Here is a 17,394-nt window from a genome sequence, read left to right on the forward strand (position 1 = left end):
TCAAACAGAATTGCTTGATATACACACCGGACCACCAAGCAAGGCAGAGATTGGTAAGACCATCAAATCACTTGAGAATGGTAAAGCTGCAGGACCAGATGGTATATACCCCCTGAAGCTTGGAAAGAGGCTGTCTGTTGAAGCCCTCCACCCACTCCTTAGCAGAATATGGCAAGAAGACAAGATACCCCTAGACTGGAATAAAGGTACCATCATTAAGATACTGAAGAAAGGAGATTTGACCCAGTGCAGGAACATAGGCACAATGCTCCTTTCAGTTGCCAGCAAGCTACTCTGCAGAATAATCCTTAATCGGACAGCAAACGCCATGGAATCCAAACTTAGAGACAACCAAGCAGGCTCCCGCCCAAACAGATCGTGTAGCCACAGAATTCAACTCCCAACTGTATGCTGTTTTTGTAGACTACGAGAAGGCCTTTGACTCAGTTGAAATGTACATTATAGATGTTGAAAACTGTATAGACAGAATTAAAGGTATTGTATTAACTAGTCAGAATGAAATACAGATAGCTTTGTTTAAATAACTCCTCACCATGAAATATGACTATTTGAAATTACGTTGATTATATTAATTGTCTCCTCACAGTCTTGACTCCTGTTAACAGCTGGACTGCAGTTACTGCATGAATGTGAGTGTGTGAAGAGGCATGACTGTACTTGATCTTGAGCTTTAGATCCTCGTAACCGCTGAGAATGCACCTCGCTCTCGTGTTCTCACTCAGCATTCATCTTGATTGCCTCTCTGTCTCCTTGTTGAGGTGGGGAAAAAAATAATTTAGAATAGTTTAATAAATACATCTTGAAAAAATAACAAAAACCAGATACATACGTTACAATCCCTGATACATACGAAGCAATCAACAGATAACTTACCTGATGCAGCCGAATTTCGTATCTTTGATGCTTTGAAACGAACGGATTCTTGTAACTTTCACATTTCGAAAAATACAAACAGTTTTATGTTGTGGTGTCACGTCCCGTTTCAGTGAGAGGTCATTTACTTATTTGTGACACAAACACACCTTGTTGTTTACAGGGTTTAATTACCGTTTGATGACAGTAAACATGTAAAAGAGAACTGAATAGCAGACTGTATTTACATTGACGGCCCAGCAGGGGGCATATGTACACACAGAGGTATGACAGCTACAGTATCATTAACATAAATTATCTAATAAATACATAGGACGGATCAGACGCAGTGGTCCTGTAACATCAGGCGGTGAAGCGCCACCCTCCAGCAAGGCACTAACATGGTGGAGCACAGCAAACGCTAACGGGCGTTTGCACGCTATGACATTAACAACTGAACACAAACATCTGTCGACGACCTAAATAGTTAAACAGATCAGCTTCCAGATGCACAGCATGTTGTTGATGATGATGTCATACAATGTTGATTAAAAATGTGGCCGTCAATGGGACTGAAAACAACGTAAACACAACACACAGATCAGAACGTGAACCTGATCATCACGTCACGTTATTTTCGTCTGTTCACACGTCGACAAACACAATACAACAAAACTCGTGGGACCTCTACTATGAAGCGAGTTCAACAAACCCAGGATATGTTAACACTTGTCAGGTTTGACTGGAATTAACAACGGACTTCTAGATAATGGATAAAAGTGAACACAGTTGGAACAAGGGTCTTTTTGCATGGAGTTTGCATGTTTTCCCCCATGTGTGCCCTGGTTTCCTTCCACAGTCCAAAAACTGGGGATTAGGTCAATCGGACACTCTAAACTCACCATAGGTGTGAGTTTGAGAGTGGATGGTTGTTTGTCTCTGTGTCCCTGTGATGTACTGGTAACAGACAATTTCCCTCCGGGGATTAATAAAGTATTGTGATTCTGATTTCCAGGGTGAATCCCGCCTTTCACCCTATGTCAGCTGGGATTGGCACCAGCGCCCCCCCGCGACCCTCATACGGAGGATAAAGTGGTAGAAGATGAATGAGTGAGTGGTAACCAATGCACCCAAACTCGTTAATAACCCTGGGTTTCCTTAACCAGCTACAAGCCTGTTTATGTGGAAGAGGTGGTGACATCATCGGAAAAATGAATAAAATACAGTAGGTGACTTTATGTGATACACGTTTTATCTTATAAGTAGAACTTAACCTACTCCAGAGCAGGTTGGAGGTTTAGCATTAGTTCAATTAGAAGTCAACAAGCATCCAAGGATTGAAAACCTGAAGTTGTCTGGATAACTGAAAATCCTGCTTCACAGTACAGGCCTCTGACACACAGGTAAAAACAGACAAATACACTTGCCCCTGTCTTTATAGGGACATGTTTTTTTGCTAATCTCGTCTTTAGGGGAACGCATTCCTTTTTACAGTGTGAAGCAAGTCAGCCATGTTGTCTCCACTCACACTTGCCTTGGTCTTTGAGTGTCTGTGGATTGGTTGGGTGGATGAGTGGGTGAAAAGACAAGGCACAGGTGAATTATCCCATTGGTTCTTGGTGTGTCACATGGTCTCAGAGTCACTGTAACATTTGGTCCATTCCTGGTCATGGTCCAGGGTCAGAGGTCAGATCAGGCGGTAAGTAGCAGCACAGGTAGGGGGCCATCAGGGAGCGGTTCCTACAACAACAGCAATAATTCAGGAGAGTAAACCGAGTAAATACGAGGATCCGAGCCTGAGGGTGACACAAGGGCCGTCACTTTTTATCTGAAATTCGGATATCTGTTCAAACCACTAAATATCATTAAAGACCAAGTTCAAAATGAACAAAGTGTCCCTCTGAGCAGACAATCATAAAACAATCACAAAGTATATGAAAAGTTGTGTGTTGAGTTATTTCTGGTTCTACACCACAACTGGCAAAATAACAAACAAATTAGCGGATTTTACCAAGGATTACCTTTATTTCTAAGGCAAATGTGAACCCTTAAAATTTAGTTTGCATTTACACCTTAAACTATATACTTAGACAAACAAATTGACCCAACAAATGAAACGGCTGCTCTTGGGATGTGGACAAAATGGCAGCTCATGGAAACAGAAGGCACTGACATTTGGGTTGTATTTCGGTCAGGTAAATATAGTTTGGAACTGAGTTTGGGACAAACCCAAGTCCTCAGTCTGTTGGCCTCAGAGGACACAGACACTGACCTGGATCATCAAGCTTCACTGGCACTGCTGTTCCTGTTCAGTTCTCTGATTCCCTGAAGAATTCTCTTCATGTGACCGACCTTAGTTACGCCAAGGTCCTGAAAGAGAGAAAAAGAGACACACCCACACATACATTCATATGTCACAATGTTTTTTTTTATTTTATCCATCAACTAATCTTCATTGTGCAGGTAGCTGTTTGCAGTCAGTGGTGCTACCTTCAGGTCCCTCCTCTCCAGGTGGATGAGCTCAGCCCCGCGGACGTCGTGTCCTATAAAGATGTCCTTGTACTCTGTGAGACACAGGAAGTCCAACCATGCCCCCACCTCCTCAGTCCCCCACTGATGAACTGAGACAGAGAGGATGCGGTTTAGACAGAGAGACAAACAGACAGACAGGCAGGCAGACAGGAAAAGGTTCAGATAGACAGGAAACTGCAGATATTTACCAGGTAGACACAGAGTTGCACACGTCTCCTTGTTCTTGTTGTTTTTGTCTTTCTTGAACTTCGGGACAAGACGGAACTTGGCGCTGCGACTACGTTTGGAGAAGTCTATCAGGGGACCCTTAAGAGAGGGAGAGAGAGAGAGCGAGAGAGAGCATGAATGGACCAGTCAGCCATGTGTGTTAGCATGTTTGTCCTCTTGAAGATGCTGTATGTTCAAATGATGATTAGCAGAGGCGGATGACTGAAAGCTCTCGATGTTTAATGAGGACAGTTGAACTATGTGGCGCCCTCTACAGGCATGGCTGTTTTTTCTTTGTTTGTTTAAGAGTCAAGCTTAATTCAAGGAAAAATCCTTTCACATTTGGAGCAGAGCAGTTAGATGTCATTGTTTATATGGAATCTTTGAATAATACATTTTCGTCTCAGTTAATATATATCCAACGGAACACGCCCAACAACTTCCAGCAGTCCACGTTACCTCATGGTCTGATGGGTCGATGATGGAACACAACCAAGGAACGTCCGTCAGTCGACGGAGCTGCTGAGCCACAGAGTTCAGAGCAGAGTTCAACTGGTCCTGATGAGGAGGATCCAGCTGCTGCACACAGAGATTAACAACATCAGAACTGGGCCTGGACCAAGACCAGATTAGACAGATTAGATGAATCACAGCCTATACTAAGACATTCACTAAGGAACAATATACTAAGAAAAATATCTTTTTAACATATTAAAAGAATAAAGATTATATACAATAAAATATTTACCTCTGTGACAAATATACAAGAGCTGAATAAATAAGTACCAATATATACATTATATAAACATTATTAGTGTGTGCAACTACATTGGGACTAATTGTAAATGCAAATGCAGCACAATTATACACAGATTCTGATTGGTTTGGTTGAGTTACCATGGACATCTTTCCAGCCAGCAGCAGTTCTGTCTCGCTGAGTAAAGCTTTGACGTTAACAACCATGTGGACGACTGCACCACAGCTCAGACCCTGGATAGAGACAAAATCAGAACCTTAGCAGGAGACCAGGACAGATGAGATCAGGACATAATAGCATGGACAAGAGATCTGGGTTAGAAAACATGCATCATACCCCAGAGCTATTGGAGTTGGCGTAAACCACATCCATGGCCTTTGAGCTGGCGTTGACAGCATGAGCTAATTCCTGTTCCATACTGTGGTGAGACTGAGCGACCTCGCGGATACTGAAGAAGACATACATTCATATTTATATACACAACTGACACATAAACGGATTTGTTTAACAGAGTCAGGAAAACATAGAAAGAACTGAGAAGCAACATTACTCTTTGCATGATTGACGTTACTGAGTGTTCATCATTATGTGACTTTCTGTGACTATGTTTGTGTGTTTTCTTTTTTTTCATTGTTGGTGTCCGCCATTATTTGCACTCTGAACACGTGGAGTTATCATGCGTTTACCTGTGTATGAGCGTTCCTGCCGCCTGACCAAACTCACTGACAAGTGACGCCTCTTCCTCAGAGACAACCTCTGGAGGGGAGGAAAGAGCGGGCTGTGGGGGCGGAGTCCGGGGAAACTCGCACTTCTGTTTGTCCTCCCACGACTTCAGTGTGCTCTCAAACGCCTCAAACACACAACAGCAACAAACACTACTATTTAGTTACCACAGTGAATAATTCTGAGGTAAATTCAGGTCAGCCCTGCCCACATCATACAACTCACTCGGTCTCGGGTCAGAGTCTGGGTCCGGTTCTTATGGATGATCCTGATGTAACCCGGAGGCTGGATCCATGCCTCGCCGTCCACCTGAACAGGAACGCCTTCATCTCCAAGGATGGTGATCTTCACCGTCCGACACTGAGAGACAAAGATGGATACATAGAGTGGGAAAGAGAGAGACACAGTTACACAATGAAAGAGAAAGACAGGTGTGATAGAGATAGAGAGGGATAGACAAATGAGTGGAAGATGTGTGGAAGTACCTGAGCTATGCGGTGGTGTTGCAGGTTGATGACCCTTGACACGGCCATCTGCATGCTGCCGAACACTGCCACCACCTCCAGAATCTTATCGTCGAAGGACGGAGCAGTGAATGTCTGACGGAGGGACAGAGACACATAATGACACTCCTAATCAGCTGAAATGGTAAACAGGCAGGAGTGAGGTGGGTTCTTACATCGTCCTCTTTGGTTCCACCCCAAAAGTTGGTCCCTCCGGCGTAACTGGGGATGTTCAACACTGCGATGCCCTGGAGGCTGGGGAGGGGGATGGGCCGGCCGTCACACTGCACACAGACCCAACACACATGTGGTTAACAGTCACATGACTGAGCTGCTGCTAATGGGCATACTTCTATGACCCACCTCCAGCAAAACTCTCTGCTCCAGGTTCTTGTAAGTTCTGTGCAGCAGCTCTTTGGTTCCCAGGACGCTGTACCACATCATATTCTTTGTGCGACTCCTAGACAAATGAGAACAACCAGTCAGAGGGCAGCTGAGTGCCTCCGTCTCCCTGAGGACACAAGGACATACCTGCACTTCTCCGGGTGCTCGTCTCTCTTGTTGTTGAAGTCAAGAGAGATTTTAGCATCAAGACCAATTCCAAAGTAATTGTTCATGACACACTTCTCTGTGAAACAATCTCTGCACACACAAACAAACACAGGTTGGCTTTATTTTAAAGAGCATCCATTATCAATACATTGACATGAAACTGACAGTAAATGTGTTCTTTTAAGACTTGTAATGTCATCCCTAAAGAGACATGTTCTGTACATAGACTCTATGAGTGATAATAAAGCTTTCAATATTGATACAATAGTAAGTACATTGTATTAAGCACATAATTCTCTGTGACCTCTGACTTACATGTTCTCAGGGTCACAGCTGAACGGGTCGGCGTTAACCAACAGTCGACTGATCACAGAACTGCTGGAGAGAGAATTAGAGAGACCTGCTCTGAGACCTGAGAGAGAGAGAGAGGGAGAGGGGGAGAGAGATCAACACGAAACAGAAAATACAAATAATCAAAACCAAGATGACTCTACAGACCCAGACACACTGCTGATCGTAACACACGTTAATCAGCAGACACAATAACGTGATTATTCAGAAACATGAATTTCCTGTGTTTTTCCTTTCATCTTTTTTTTAGCAGTAGTACACAAACATTTCATGGGCATTTGCAGCAGACTTGCTGTAGCTTATTATATTAGCTGTTCTGAGAAGCAGATTCACTTTGACGTTAGCTTAGTATTAGCTGCTATTAACACTGTGCTGCTTACCTGGATAGAGGATCTTTGTATTGAGCATGGGCATATTGTCCCTACTTCCTGCATGGACAGGAAGTGATGCGGAGCTGCCCAATGACAGGCTGCCTTTACTGATCAGCTTCTCACAGGGTGTCTTACTGACTAAAGAGACAGACAGACAAAGAGACAAACAGAAAGCGGTACAGAAACAGACAGTCAAAGAGAGACAGAAAAACAAATAGAGACAAACTGTATTAACAACTAGAGGTCTACAAAGCTAGGGTGATTGAATGAAACAAGTCCCACCTCTGCGTGTGCTGCGGTGTTTGGCAGTGTACGACTGCAGAGATGTCTTATCATCCTCCAACTCCTCCTCCTCTTCCTCCTCCACAAGACCATTGTCTTCCTCCGCTCGAGTCAGAGCGAACACATGTGTCTGTGTCTGCGCATTCTGCTCGTCCACAGCTGTGAACACAGTGGACAGACGTGAGTACGCTGCTCCCTTTGACATGGCGTGTGTGAGCAGGTGAATGGTACCTTTTTCCGTGTGCTCTATGATCTGTCTGATGGCTTTCTTCAAACTGTTTGCACGTAGCATCAATTGCTCTCGAGGTTTAAAGATGGCGGAGGAGGAGCTGTTGGTGCGTGGGGAACAGGGGGTGGAGGTGGGTGGGGCATGATGAGGAGGAGGAAGATGGAGGGTGGGAGAAAATACAGCTCTCGCCTCCTCCTCAGCTATGACAGGAGGAGGGGCTGGGGGGAGGACAGTGGTTGCCTGGGACTCCTCGTTCAGGGTCTTCAAAAGAGAGTCCAGTTTTTCCTTCAGGACACCGCACTGAGACAAACACATGATCAGATCAACACCAGAAAATACAACAATACGACTTTGCAGAAACATCAGAAACTGAAACAAATAGAACAAATCAGACACAGAAACATGACTCAATAGAAACAGACACATGAATCTGCAGAAACATCAGAAATGAGCGGCATATACCTTCTTGGCCATGGCCTCCGACTCCTCTGAGCTCTCTGTGTTCTTCTCGTATGCCTTACCAACACGAGCCACAAAATCCTTCACTGTTTCACACAGAACCCTGGACACATGAACGCACACACACACACAGTGAGTAACACACACACAGTGAGTAACACACACCGAGTACATGTGTGGAGGGTGTCATACTTGGCAGAGGAGATGATGACAGAGTGCTGGTCTGAGGTCAGGATCTTGGACAGGTGAGCAGCCACAGAGTCCTCATATGTTAGAATCTGCTGAACCTGGATCAGACAACACAAACACTAAGGTCAGAACGGTCACTACATCAGGGTCCAAAACCAGTGATGTCATTTTTTTTTCTTACCTCAGAGTCATCACTGCAATCTTCTGTGACTGTGGAGGCGGAGTATTGCCGTGGGAACTTGGTCTCATAGACCATGATGCTCCATCTGCAGGACACAAAAATGACACCATTCTGTGTGATAGCGTCTGACATCACACACCTGTGTGACTGGCATCACTCATTTTTCCTGTGTGACATAAATATCACTCACCTGTCTAACATCTTGGTGCTGGCCCTCTCCAGCTTCTCCAGGATCTGAGGCAGCTGAGTGTCATCGTCACAGGCTGACCCCCAGCCGAGGACCCGCGCCAGATCATTCCCGGTCCCTAGAGGCAGAACCCCAAGCTGACACTGACCCAGAGACACGCTGTTAGCATGCGGCCAGTATGTTTCATTTCAAAGCATCAAAGAGACAAATACAAACCTGTTTGTGTAGCGTCAGGGCGTCGATCTCCGACAGCACCCAACCGACGCTGCCGTCCCCTCCACACACCAGGATCCTGAATGTATCAAACTTCTGAAAGAGCCGCAGCCTGATGAAGATCAATGTTTACATGTGATCAAACATGTTCAATTAAATGTGGTTGCCAAGAGGAAAACTGTTTTTAGCTACTTAGCTTAAGGATCACAAAGTAAAATCATTGTTTGATTTTTAAGAAAGCTTAAGAATCTATCATGCTGTCCAACAATCAATTGAAGTTTGTATCACTTTGTAAACTGCTCATACTCCGACAGCAATATAGAAAATAATTTGATGTTCACACAAAGTTTGGACTTGCACTGCGTTGTTAAATATTATGATATCAAACATATACTGGACTATCATCCATACCAGGGCTGACACAATTACTTGATTAGTCGATTACTAAATTTTATTTTAATAATTGATTAAACAATTTGAGTGTTTTCGTAAAGAATTAAAACAAGTTTCCTGATTTTTCAGCTTCTTAAATGTGAATGTTTTCTGGTTTCTTTGCTCCATACAACAAAGATTAAATTAAAACGGAAGCATTTTGGTTTGTGGACAAAAACAAAGACATTTAAGAGCATCATCATGTCGAGGTTTGAGAAACAGTGATCAAACATTTTTCAACACGTTCTGACATTTTTTGGACCAAACAATTGATTGAGAAAATTATCGACAGATTAATCGATTATGAAAATAATTGTCAGTTGCAGCCCTAATCCATACAGTACAATATTAAAACTGATCAGTTGTAGTTGACTTTAAAAGGCCATTTATACATGTTTAACTGTGTAGCCAAAATTTAACATTTATTATATTTTTCAGTGTCTGAAGTTTGAGGAAAACAACCCACTACTGACACCTACTGGTATAATTAAATACTGCCCTCAACTCCAAGTCAATTCTCAAGCCTTTTCAGGTAGGGTCACAAGTCAAGTCTGCAGTCACTGGTTGTGCTACTTAAGTGCAACTCCAATCCAAGTGTGTGTGTGTCTCACCCCAGGTGAGGGCCTCCGTTCATCAGGTCGAACACCTGCGCCGGGTTGAGCAGCTGTTTGAAGCGTCGCAGAAACTTGACACCCTGATTGTCTCCACTTTTAGAGTTTACAAACACCAGCAGAGGACTGGTGCAGGACGGAGGACAAGATGCTTTCCAGAAACCTATGGACACAAGAGACATGTGAGGACTGACCAGAGGAGGTGTTGAAAGTGCGTCCATTGTTAAAGGTCAAGTGCGCACTGCCCACCATCAGAGTCGATGCTGTTGAGCGCCGTTGGAGGGATGACAGACACTTTACACTGACCCAGGGGACACTTAGAGGACAACTGATCTTTACAGCCGGAGTGCACCTGTTGGACAGAGGGATAGCTGAGACACACGGCAGGGGGCAGCAAAGACATCTGACCTGTCCTTGTCTTACCATGGCCTTACACCACAGACACCGCCAGTCCTGAAGCCGCAGAACACTCCCACACGTCTTATCACAGATGCTGCACTTGGCGGACACTGGGAGGTTCCCCTCCAACCACTGGTGAGGCATGGACACCTGAGTGGTCAGAGTTCAGATGAGTCAGAGGAGAGAGCTCACAGGTCAGAAAGAGCGGAAAGCAGATAAGGAAGACAGGGCAGAGGAAAGAGGTTGGTGTGTCTCACCCCATCCTCGTTCTCGATGATGTCTTTCCCAATCGAAGCCAGAGTTGTCCATTTACAGTTGTTGGTCGCTCTGACTGCACACCGCTTATGAGCTTTAAACTTGCAAACTGAAACAAACACAAACACAAACACACACACACACACACACACACACACACACACACACACACACACACACACACACACACACACACACACACACACACAAACAGCATGTCAAGTACCACACTAACACTGATGGTTCCCTTCCTGGTTGTGTTGTGACTCCCCCGCCTGCACTTCAGTGGTTTGGTTGATGTGATTCATGTGATTAACTTAAACACTAATGACTAAAAAACTGATTCAGGTTCAGTTGAGCCATCACATTGTGTGTGTATGTTCACACATACTTTTATTTGTTGCCTCTTTAGGACCTTTTCTGGCATAAACACCATAAAACCTGACCTTGTCAGGACTAGTAGTCCAGTAGTCCTCGGCTGAACCTAATTTCTGAGGTACTGGTTAAGTTTTGAATTGAATTGAATTGAATTGAACTTTATTCCTCCCCCAGGGGGGAAACACACATTCACAACAGCTCAGTTAAGAAATGAGAATAGAATAAAAATAAAATAAAATAAAATAAAATAAAATAATATAAAATAAAATAAAATAAAATAAAATAAAATAAAATAAAATAAAATAGTAAGAAAATTACAAAAAATAAAAGTAAAAAAGATAACATTACACTCTAATATAGAGTAAGTATCAGGGGCTTATGGTTTGGGTAATGTTACATCAAACATTAACAGGTTATGGTTAGGGATTAGGCTTTGTATAATGTGAGTCAATGCAATGTTCTCAGAAGAAAAACTGTGCAAACCTGTGTTTGCAGTGTGAGTGTGTGTGTGTGTGCATATATTACCTTCACAGGACAGGCCGTGTGATGTCACCCCTGACAGTGCCTCTCTACAGACGTTACAGTATGTGGGTCTGGCATGGGAACAGGCGTACCAGTTGTGCATTCCACTGAAATGATCCATGCTGTACTGAGTGGACTGACGTGCACACACACACAGACAGAAACACAGACACACACACAGAGTCAGCCGATGGGTTACACTGGATGGGACATGTCGCAGCCTCAGACAAAGAGTGCAGTACTTCTCATCGAGCTGCTGCGCATGGTTGACCACCAGCTAAAGCTGCCTCTTGATTTGATATAGTTGGCAGCCTGTTTATTAGTCTAGCTAACAGAGGTGTGTTAAGGCCTTCGCATACCAGATGCATTTTTATTCATGCAATTTATTAGCATGTTAATAATATTTTTAAACCAGTATCCAGTCAATGCAGTACAGTTCAATGCATCAGTGACATCACATTACATTACATGTCATTTAGCAGACGCTTTTATCCAAAGCGACTTACAAGGGAATTGAGTACGACATAATCTCACAAAGCAATATTGTGGCTTTTATTGTATTTTGCTTTTGACTGGTCCACATCAAAGTAATCAGAGTGTGTGTTGTTGATGATTTCAAAAATATTAATCTAAGAAAATGTGCAGAACTGGGCCAATTAACAAACAAGCAAGACTTGTGATTCGCTATATGCTTGTTTGCATCTGTATTCCATCGGCAGGGAAACAGAATAAAAACGTTTACAAAAACAAGAACATTTCACAATGAACAAAAAACATCAACGTATATATACTGTATATATAGTACAAGATGTGTGTGTTAAAACACAACAAATTACTATGTAATATTAAATACATTTTGTAATATTTTTTGGTTATGCAAGTTATTTTTTGTAACATCCGCAACATATTTTGTAACACAACATTTTGTATCACTTCTTCGACGAAAATACCACTTTTTTGTGTCTGATAAGATATCACAAACTTAAGTATCTATATCGATATTACTTTTTATTTTAGACCATTTATGAACTATGACGCTGTAAACAACACATTTGTGCGGAGTCATTTCAAAGACATAATTCTCCAACTGTATAATGAATATTGTTGTCCCAAAAAGAAGAAACAAATAGCTCAAACACGACTCAGCTAAAATGCTTCTGCTCATTTTTATTTACATTTTTACAGTCTGTGATTAGTGGAGCATGCAATGTAGGCTTTTTGAATTGTAAAGGATTTTACTTTTTTATCTGTCCAATGTATGATCCAGTGGTTTTGACCAATATTGGACCGATACTGACCGATACAGATTCCCATCCCCACTTCTTGATAACAACAGTAATGTTTTTTTTTAATACTGGCAATAGGAACACACCTCATAGTTGTGTCTATTCTGGGCACTCCGCAGTGCTGCCATCCACTCCTCCATCTCTTTCCGGTTGTCCGCACAGAGGATGAGACGCCTGCAGGGGGCGATCACCTGAGAGAAAGAAAGGTCATGAGAGAAAGTGTGTCAACACAAGTGTGTGTCACAGAAAAGTAGTGTGTCGGAAAACTCACAGTGAAGCTGTTGTTGACGTTCTTGGTGCTGGATTCTGCGACGCTGGCGTCCGTCAGATCCACTTCGTCAAAGATGATGGACTGAGACACAGAGACAGATTCTAGTCAGTCACATATGTATACTATACATTTATGATGTTAGAGCATTCATCAATGAAAATAAGCTTTAATGACAGACCAACAACACAAAGAAATGCAGGTCGGACTTTTCGCTGTCTTCTGCCTTCGAAATTCAGCGTCTCACCTTGGCAGTCTGAGCGTAGTACAGCGTCCTCCCTCGCAATTTGAAATAACGACGCTTCCAACGCTGGAACGAGTTTGTTTGTTTCATCAGAGTCCCCTCCTTCAACACTGTCTGAAACACAACAATAACATGAGACACAACACCAAAGCTAGACAAAGAGACACATGACAAAACAAGTTGGTTCGTTTCAAAGCACCATCTGAAACACAACATGAAATCAACCCGTTTGTAACCAACATTAAAACATTTGTAAACAACATAAAACTGTAACAACACCTGTTTGTGTTTATTAGCAACATGAGGACACCAGTGTCCACACAGCATCTCTTTCAGGTTGTGGTTTCAGATCTTTGTGGACAATGAAAACCGTGGCAAGCAGTGGTGGCTATGGGCGGTGGCCTGCAGCAGAGCCTGTGCTACATTTAATCAACTGGTTCAAGACCCAAGAGTCACACAACAAATATAAATAGTTTCCTGGAAAAGCTGAAGGCAAAGACACAGACCTGTAACAGGCTGAGACAAGAGAGACCTTTGACTGTGGCAGGAACAGTGGGGGAGAGAGAGAGGGGGACACAAGGAGATCGATCGATGCAACCAAAGAGCTTGACAGGATCAAAACACGGGAACAATCCATCCCATACCCATCACCCACCCTTAACAATACATTTAAAATTAATTGCAAATGAAGGAAAAGGAAATCGGGAATTAAAAAGCCCCAGAATTAACCTTGGGAATGTGGATTTTTTATGTTATTTTATCTGACCCTTATTTAAACAGGAAATCCCAATGAGATTGCTGAGGCAGCAGCCACACAAATGAAAACACATTAACATACTGTACATCATAAAACTTAACAACAAAAACAGAAGAAAAACCATATGCCTCCCTCACCAAAAAACTCTTAAATTCCTCAATAAATATGAGTGAGTCTAAAGTCTAGGTATATTTCCAGATTATTCCAATCCTAGTGCAGTGTTGTGTAAGAAAGGGTTGTTTGAAGTTCACCCAGAAACACATCCTTACAATTACTCTGACTAAAAATAATTGCAATTCATAAAATGTTTGTGATCATAAAAAAAGTTTTATACACCATTACAGACACGTTCAGATAAGTTATGAAAATGTTTTACAAAATGTTGTAATGTTAAAAAACACATTACCGACATTACAAAAAGAAACTACTTGCATTACAAGAAAATGTTATGAAATGTTGAAATGTACAAAGACACTTTACTAATGACATTTTTAAGTGAAACAAAACAATCATAATCACATTATACATTATATACATTAACATATAAATCCCTAACACTGTATAAGTGAGTGTAATGATTTTCTCAAATTCACCACAATCAGCTTCTTGTGAGTACTTTCTTTCACAATGTACAATATTAAATGGAAAAGTAGCTTGATCAAGTTTGTTCTTGGAATGTAAAAAATAGATTTATGACTAAAAAAAAATAAAACAAAAACGTTTTACCTTAAGCTTCCTGTCATAATTAGAAATATGAACTTCAGCTCAAAGCTTTTCATCTGTACTCTGCAAGGAATTATTTCAAAGGAAACTTCCAGATTTAACCCAGAAACATGGATTCATCCTCTTACGCAGGCTTGGAAGTGGAACTAATAATGCTCAGGGAGTGGAACTAGTAAATTCAGCATGAAAAAAACCTACTGACAGTAACCACTCCATATTTCCTCCTTGTGTCCCACATGACTCCATCTGTAGCCTGAAATAGAAAACTAAAGACTCCCAGCCAAAGTCTCTTCCTGTGACTCAAACATCTACGTCAATGTGGACTCAGCTGCTGCTGTTGCCTTCAGGGCCTGACAGACATATTGGCGCTGACCACATGAACCACCAGTCCTCAAAATAAAACTGTTCCAGAGGACTCTACTATGAAGAGACTTCAACAGCTCCAGGATCTGTTTTCATCATCAGGCTTCACTGAACCAAACACTGAGCCAACAATGACACTGAGCAAACATAGCGCTCTCTGTGACACTGTCTCAGCAGGCTGACACACTTAGTTTCATAAGCATCAGATGCACATCATTCACTGTGTGTGTTTACAAAGGAATTACACCACCTGCAACCCTGACAGCCATGGAAGAATCATTTTATATAAAGGCCAAAAAATCATATCAAAATATTTTGAGTTGAAATGAATGAATTAATGAATTCAGTTCAGCTGCCTGGTGTGCTGGAGTGGAACTGCTTGTTGAGGTAATATGTCGTTCACATGTCATCATCACGCTAATTCCCCTAATCTTCCCTGGTCTCTCACCACAATGGAAACATGGACAACAATGGTCTGCAGGAACCTTTTATTGAGTTCCATGAAAAATGCAATTGACATAATGTCCATATAACCTGAAATTTAAAGCCACCATCATCTACCGTCTTGGTGAGTCTGTTAACACGCCAGGCCAAAAGTGTGTTCATATGGATGTTATTAATTATACATGACATCAGTAGTGATGTCAGTTTTAGTGACAAACAATGTTATCATGATCCAAATAGAAAGAGTACACATTAGTTGTTTACAGTCAGTGTAGAGATAAACAGACCCTGTGATTGGCTGGTGTCAGCTGGCATTAACATCAGCTCCATGATCACTGATTGTAGGAAACTTCATAATGTTTGATTGTTGTACATTTATGTTCTTACAGTTCATTTATCAAGATAATTTTAGGATTCATCATAAACAGATGTTTTGTTCCAGGCCACAACAGAAGAGAGTTACAGTGATACTTAGTTTCCAGTCCAAAATGTTCCAAAAGACACAAAGTGTACTGTGAGACTTTAAATAACTATATTCAGTACAGGAGAACTCAGAACAGACACTCAGAAGTAAATTATCATCTTAAATATATGATAATTTAATTTAGTTAATTGATTATTCCACTAACATTTACCTTTTTTACTGATATTTATCATTTTAAATGTAATTGATTAACTGGGAATACGATCATCAAATGAATCAATGATAAATTAGTTAATGATGATACACAGCAGATGCAGTTTTCAACAAGTGAGTAACATTAAGCATAGATATACTTCAGACTATGTTTCTTATTTCCCGAATTTATCCACTGGTCCTTTAACGCAGCACGGTGCACTTTACGAGGGTGAAACACCCGTTAACGGTCAGAGACACGTCACAGTTACTGAAACACCGGTAATGTTATGTCCTATTGCTAACACAAACACAACCAACCAAGCAGTTGCTATTGCACTCAGCCAGCCTCTGGGGTGAAGCCCTCTGACGGGGGACAGGAGTCGGAAAACGCGGGGCTTTTCCTCGGGCCTGTGACCCCCTTCGGTTAGCTGGTTAGCTAAGCTGACTTATAAATAACGGTTTCCGTTTGAACAACACTCACGGACTCCGAGTTGCATCAACATTTATTCACCGAGACCAGCGATGTGACTCCGCCTTAGAACCCGGACTCATCACGATTATTGTTTTATTCCGTTAGCTTGATGCTATAACCATGGCTAAAGACGAACGGCATTCGACCTCAACTCGTTGCGTCAAACTACATTAAAAAACGTTAAATATCGCCCACGCTGAACGTATGGATCCAGACCCAGACTTGTTTTGTAGATGATCGCTATACCGAAGCAGTTTCTATTTTCCCCAAATATTCAACTTCTGAAGTTTTAGGTTTGATGCCAAACTCCGCTGAAAATCCGCGATATTTAAAGTGATGCCCGTGGTTACAAGATGTGCACACGAGTAGAACACGAATAAAAGTAGATCGAAGTTCAGTGTCATTCACTCTTAAATTCGGCATTTTCACATCCACGGAACAACATCGGTTTTAATTAAATGTTCCTGTGTTCAGATCAACAACTGAGCCTCATCTCCAGCCGAGCGATACGGTTGCTTATGGAAGGAGACGAGGGTTAACGGAGTGAGAGCGGCTCTAAAACTTGACTTATTTTTAATACAAAGGATGTGTGGAGTGTGCTTTGTTCGGAAACATGCCAAACTGATAGAGTACATGACATTTAACTGTTTTACAGATCAAGGACATTTAAAACTGTAATGCTTTTTATGAGGTTCTGCTCTATGTTATGTCCGTGCAGCAGCTCGGGGCTGTGTGTAGATGGAAACCCACTGACCACTGAGAAATTGTGGGAATAAATGGTAAGATCGCCGCCTCTCTACCTTGTTGCGGATTTGTCCAGACGTGGACACTTTTCGGATGAGTTTCTGCGGGGTTCCGGGTTCCTGCTCCGGTTCGCTGTCCGATGACTCGTCCGGGCACCGGGCCGCTGCAGACTCCGGTCCCCCTGCCTCCGCCATCCTGCCATCAGACCCCCGATGAGGACCAGGGGAGGGAGCGCCCCCCAGCGTCGGACAGCGGGCAACACAGTGTG

General features: G+C 42.3%; 1 protein-coding gene across 3 annotated transcripts; it reads right to left on the reverse strand.

The window, feature by feature from the left end:
* Positions 1-1,044: 1,044 nt before the first annotated feature.
* On the reverse strand, positions 1,045-17,352 carry LOC122773409 (diacylglycerol kinase delta-like). Of its 3 annotated transcripts, none has more exons than XM_044032088.1 (31): positions 17,183-17,352; positions 13,008-13,118; positions 12,764-12,844; positions 12,579-12,683; positions 11,210-11,342; positions 10,309-10,415; positions 10,076-10,201; positions 9,902-10,004; positions 9,653-9,815; positions 8,613-8,721; positions 8,400-8,539; positions 8,210-8,294; positions 8,032-8,126; positions 7,843-7,942; positions 7,383-7,680; positions 7,152-7,310; positions 6,879-7,007; positions 6,463-6,559; positions 6,127-6,237; positions 5,959-6,055; positions 5,772-5,879; positions 5,578-5,691; positions 5,318-5,452; positions 5,056-5,219; positions 4,706-4,817; positions 4,510-4,602; positions 4,072-4,191; positions 3,594-3,711; positions 3,364-3,494; positions 3,146-3,243; positions 1,045-2,613 (listed from the first exon to the last, which is right to left on the reverse strand). In XM_044032088.1, the coding sequence occupies exons 1-30, from the start codon at positions 17,318-17,320 to the stop codon at positions 3,154-3,156; spliced, it is 3,672 nt and encodes a 1,223-aa protein (XP_043888023.1). In that variant the 5' UTR covers positions 17,321-17,352; the 3' UTR covers positions 1,045-2,613; positions 3,146-3,153. The 3 variants fall into 3 exon arrangements, with proteins under 3 accessions (XP_043888023.1, XP_043888025.1, XP_043888024.1); XM_044032090.1 differs by lacking the exon at positions 17,183-17,352 and adding an exon at positions 14,488-16,897; XM_044032089.1 differs by lacking the exon at positions 17,183-17,352 and adding an exon at positions 13,284-14,231.
* Positions 17,353-17,394: the final 42 nt, after the last annotated feature.

Source organism: Solea senegalensis, linkage group LG8 (genome assembly GCF_019176455.1).
Source record: "Solea senegalensis isolate Sse05_10M linkage group LG8, IFAPA_SoseM_1, whole genome shotgun sequence".
Taxonomy (NCBI): Eukaryota; Metazoa; Chordata; class Actinopteri; order Pleuronectiformes; family Soleidae; genus Solea; species Solea senegalensis.